The 5,093-nt window shown below is 47.3% G+C and overlaps 1 protein-coding gene across 1 annotated transcript in view; it reads right to left on the minus strand.

Annotated features, from left to right (window-relative positions):
- Positions 1-4,152, minus strand: part of EED (embryonic ectoderm development) — a 17,160-nt gene extending 13,008 nt beyond the window's left edge. Inside the window, exons 1-2 of the mRNA XM_063148745.1 lie at positions 4,021-4,152; positions 1,091-1,243 (exon numbers count right to left, since the gene is read on the minus strand). Coding sequence (XP_063004815.1) covers positions 1,091-1,243; positions 4,021-4,140 — 273 coding nt within the window. The 5' untranslated portion in view covers positions 4,141-4,152. The remainder of the gene's footprint in view (positions 1-1,090; positions 1,244-4,020) is intronic.
- Positions 4,153-5,093: the final 941 nt, after the last annotated feature.

A 5,093-nucleotide genomic window follows, 5' to 3' on the forward strand; every position in this document is an offset into this window, starting at 1 on the left:
ATCTTTATACTTCAAGAACACAATAAGATCAATTTGTTTCCCAGACACCTTTGTCAGTGTAACCTCATGTGGCAATTATTCCAGTGGCAAAGCTCGTTGAGAAGGTTTCCATGCTCCAAACCTTTTATCCCCTCCCACTCAGGTACCCCAGTGTCTCACTACAGTAGCCTGAAGACAAAGCTCAGAAACGGAGCCACATCAGCACAGCTCCACAGTCAAGCATAGGGGGAATGAAAAAATACTCTTAGAGCAATTCTGCAGAAAATATCCACTGCTGAGCTACACAGATCCTCACAGAGCTTGCCATAACTCCCATCTTGCCACATAAATATCCCACACGAAGCAGAGGAATGAGAAAAAGAAGAACATCCTGACAGAGTAAAATAGTCATGAATGAGAAAACTCCTTCAGTTCACCGCAGTCTGTCACCAGTGCAGAGGAAAACTGCACTATGCTGAAAGAGCAGAACAAGGAGTAAAGACCATGAATCCACATCTCTTAAAACCACCAGGTGTTACATGGGAAGACACATACTGCCTGAATCAGGTGCTAACACATGATCCCAACGCTCACAATAAATGAACCAAATTGCACTACACAGTAGTTATGATATTGCCAGGGGATAGAAAATACCTGATCTGGTTAAGTGTGAGGAAAAAGCTACTCTAAGACTGTTGGGTGGATTTGTTCTGGTTTTTTTTCAACACATACAGAAATCTGAGCAGGTTCTGTGCTTTGCATGGAGTTGTCACAGGTTTTGTTTTAGTTCAATTTGTTTATCCAACTTCTTATATTTCTCTAGCATCTACAGCTTCAATGAAATACATAATCATAGCATCGCACAAAGCTTTGCAAACTCTACAAAAACAAGGTTAACTGCAGCACTATCTACTATTTCCTATTTCTCAGTATCCTTTTTCTTCAAAACTTTGGCTATTCCAAGCAAGAAAGGTAACTGCTTCAAATCAGCAGGAAACATAATTGCTTAAAGATATTTAAAAGTATCTAGCTTGAGGCTGTCTCACAGCCAACATTAACATTGCTGCCAGTAAGTGATGCCCAGCATTCCCTGAAGCTCATGCATACCTACCTTGAGGCTATTTACGCATTTGAAGGAATATTTGCACTTCTTCGACTTCCATTTTCCTTTCCCCCAGCTTTTTCTTCCTGGTGCATTGGGAGTGTTTGTTGGCGTATCAGGGCGCTCGGTGTTAGTACCGCTCTCAATGCTGACAGCATCATCCTGAAAACATTCAGAATCATACAGAACGTCACACAGAGACCATAACTGCTGGATACATTCAACTGATCTTACAGCACTTGGCCTTTTCACTTCTTCTTGTCATTCATAAGAACAGATCTCCCAGGACTTGGTGTTACTAAGATTCATGTATTTTAATCTAATGCCAGCATAGTAGCATTCTTCTCTAGAAACAGAACATGAATCACATGAGGACTAATCCAAGAGGGAGAGATATGAACTGTGATCTAGTGATGTTTCTTCAGAATACTGGTAGCTGCTCTCAAGAAAATGTCTAGAGATAAAGCAGCTGCTTCCCCTAGAAAACATCTTTGATCCAGATGAAATGAGTATTTCTGAAGTACTGAAGAAGAGTTGCTTGTGTAAAAACATGAGGCTTGTCCTTACCAAGAACCGAGCCATTCTGAGGCTTCTGTACTCACAGCACGGTTCAGCATCAACAGCAGAAGACAAAGTCCCTCCTCTCCCTCCTACTCTTTTCCACAGACATTTACTTGTTTCCACTAAAAGCTAAATTCTGATCAGCTAACTAATCCAACTGGCCCTCTAACCATTAGCATAAGATAAGAATGGGGAAAATTGAAAAAAAAAGGGATACACAAAACACTCTGTCCAGCCGCTGAGATTTTATATCAGCTTTGGACAATCAGCAGAAACTACAAATTCCTGTGTGGTCTGACTGCAGGGCCCTGGTTAAAAGGACACTTCCCTGCACCACCTATCACAGAGCACTTCACCTTCACCTGCATTGTACCTGCCCACTCTGTGCTTCTGTGTGAGTATGTTCAGCTTGTTAAAAATCAACTTTTCCCATTTTTTCTGATAGTCCATTCACTTTCCATCAGACTAGTGGAGGGAAAACAACTCATCCCAGGCCTGGTAATTTCTAGAGCTGAACTAAGAGAGACAGAGGCAGACAACAGCCTGTCACTGTAGGGGATTCACGAAGCTGCATTAGGAACTGCACTAGGAATATGGAATGAGGTCAACTATAAACATTAATACACTGCTTCCCACCAAACATTCATTCTTTGTCCCAGTTTCATGTCTCTATTATCAGAAGCCTGAAGAGGTGTACTAGTCTTTGCCCAACAACTCTGAAAGACAGGACGTTCAGAGGACAAAAAGGAGGAAAGATGCCACACAAGCCCGTAAGTGTACTGCCCAAATCTGGAGTCATTCCCTTCACATTGGACCCCTAAAAGAGCCAACCTCTCCACTAATATTCATAACCAATTTTACAGTTTCAAGGTTTCCTGTTTCTTCTCCTTTACTCTAAAAAAATTTCAGAGTTTGCCAAATTCTCATCTCCCAAGCACATTTGCCAGAACTTTTAATACTCGACAAGACTGAAGTTTTCTCTGGACTAGACAGATATTGCCCACGTGAGAACACCAGGCAGCTGGTGTGGTGAACTATACCAGGTATCTGCAACTACTACATAACCAACAAACTTGCACACAGGACACCTGCAGAACAAAACACACCCTTTCTCCAAATCAACATCATTATGTCAACTTTTAAACAGAATCCCCCATCTTGCAGGAGTAGTGGAGTCCAGTAACAAACTCTTGAAAAAGGAATCCATTCACCATTGAGGCAACACACAGAGAAACAGAGAATTGTATAATCAGAGTGGTTGTCTTGGAAGGGACCTTAAAGATTGTCTAGCCCAACCCACTGCCATGGGCAAGGACACCTTTCACTAGAGCAAGCTGTGTAGAGCCACATCCAGACTGGCCTTAAACATCTCCAGGGATGGGGCAACCTATTCCATGCTCAGTGATAGCCTACGACTGACTGACAACAAATTAAGCCTGAACGTCTGTCACCAAATTATACTTGGATCCACGAATGCTGCTAAGCTATTAAAAAAAAAACAAAGAGTAGCACTGTGGAACATCTCAAACCTGCCTGTCACCTCACAAGCACCACTTCCAAAGGTTGTGGAGAATGAGGTCCATATCCCTCACTTGCTGAAAAAGTGCAGAAAAAAAAACTTCCACACACTACAGAATACACACGCGGTAACAGCACAACTCTCTCCACACCAGCAACTACAGAAAGTGACTGCTCGATACCTTAGTTTAAGTTTACCTTTCAGATATAAAGTTATTCTACATCAATCACATTACCTTTGCTCTGAGCACTAGAATTTCACCTGACTTAGAGACTACGGACCCCATCCCTGCTGCCTTCTGCCGGGAGTAGTTTACGAGCACCATCTCCTACTCCTCATTCACCAAAAGGCTGCACACATAAACTTGTTAGTCTACAGCGTGACAGTGAAGACACACAATGCAAAACTGCAAGAAAGATGGAAAGTGCTGCTGATTTGCAGGGAAATTAAAAAAAAAAAAAAAAAAGTCCGATGGTTTGAAGCAGAGTTCGAGACAGACCCCGCTCGCAGTCTGGGCCTCAAATCCACCTTCACCCACGTGGAGGCAAAGCGGGAGTCTCTCCCCCAGACCCTCCCCGGTCTCTCCCACCGGGGCCTCCCTCCGGCGGCCCCGAGGGGCGGCCACCGAGCTGAGACCCCTTCTCCCTCGGCCCCCGCTCCCGTCGGGGACACACCCGAGGGGTGCCGGTGGCCGATGTCCCCTCACGGCGGGGCCGGGGGGGAGGGGGGGGGGGGGCGGCCCCTCCTCCCTCCGCGCTCCCGCCCGCCCCCAGCGCGAGGCCCCGCGCCCGCCGCGCGCGCGCGCGCTCCCGCCGCACCAGCCCCCCACCCGTGCCGCCTCCCCCTCGCCCGGCCTCACGTTCTCGTCGCCGGACAGGTCCCCGGGGTTACTGTTCTCGTCGCTGCTCAGCTTCTGCTTCTTCGCCGGCATCTCTCCCGCCGGTGCCGCCGCCGCCGGGGCTTCTCCCCGCTCAGACATCTTCCCCGCCCCCCACCCACCGCCACGCAGCCGCAAAGCGCGGACGGGGAGGTCGGAACGGCTGTGCCGTAAAGCGGGCGCGCTGGCCGGGCCGGAGGCGGCGGGCCGGCGGAGCAGCGCCTTTCCCGCCGCTGGAAAATCGCCTTTCCCGCCTCTGGAAACGCGCCCTGCCCGCCGCCCCGGGCGCTCGGCGGGCGGCAGGGACCCCGCTCGTCCTGGGGGCTCAGCCGGGAGCGAGCCCGCGTGGTCACAGCGTGGCGGCGCCTGGCCGGCGCTGCCTGCAGCCCGAGCACGCGTGCGGTGGAGACACAAACTCGCTTTCGCCGCGGGTGTCACCCACCTCTCTGTCCTTCTTTTCTTGTGCCCAAAGGGTTTGTTGGGGTTTTTTGTGGTTTCTTTTTTTTTTTTTTTTTTTTTTTTTTTGTGTTCTCTTGCTCCACAAAAGTCCTTCAGTCTGCAAATAGTGTTCCCGGATAAGAAAGGCTCTTCTCTGCTTCCTACTTCTGTAGTCTCCGGCAAGCTCCTTCCTTCTGCAGCTATAAATTAAATAACTGCATTTGCAGGTTTTTGTTTGTTCACTTATTTATTGACATACCACAGGTCCCGGAGTCATAATAGTTATGAATTGTAAAAAAACAAAACCAAACCCAACCTTCTAACAATGGGGAAAAGTAATCTGCCCACAGGCACAGCATCTTATCTGCTATACTTGTAGAGGCAGAAACAAGTCTTTTCTCCCTGAGGGAGACATTCCAGTGTCAAAAGAGCTTTGAGGGCAGTGACAGAAGTGAACCATGCCTTATGTATAAAATATAATCTCACATGAACTTCAGAGATAAAGAGGAAGAAGAGATATGCTTCAAATGGTACATGTTCTATAGCAATAAATTAGCAATAAACAGTCTCAGTTCTGCAGAAGTGTAGGCTCCAATGAAGCTTTACACAACATATAG

The sequence above is a fragment of the Melospiza melodia genome, chromosome 2 (genome assembly GCF_035770615.1).
Source record: "Melospiza melodia melodia isolate bMelMel2 chromosome 2, bMelMel2.pri, whole genome shotgun sequence".
Lineage (NCBI taxonomy): Eukaryota > Metazoa > Chordata > Aves > Passeriformes > Passerellidae > Melospiza > Melospiza melodia.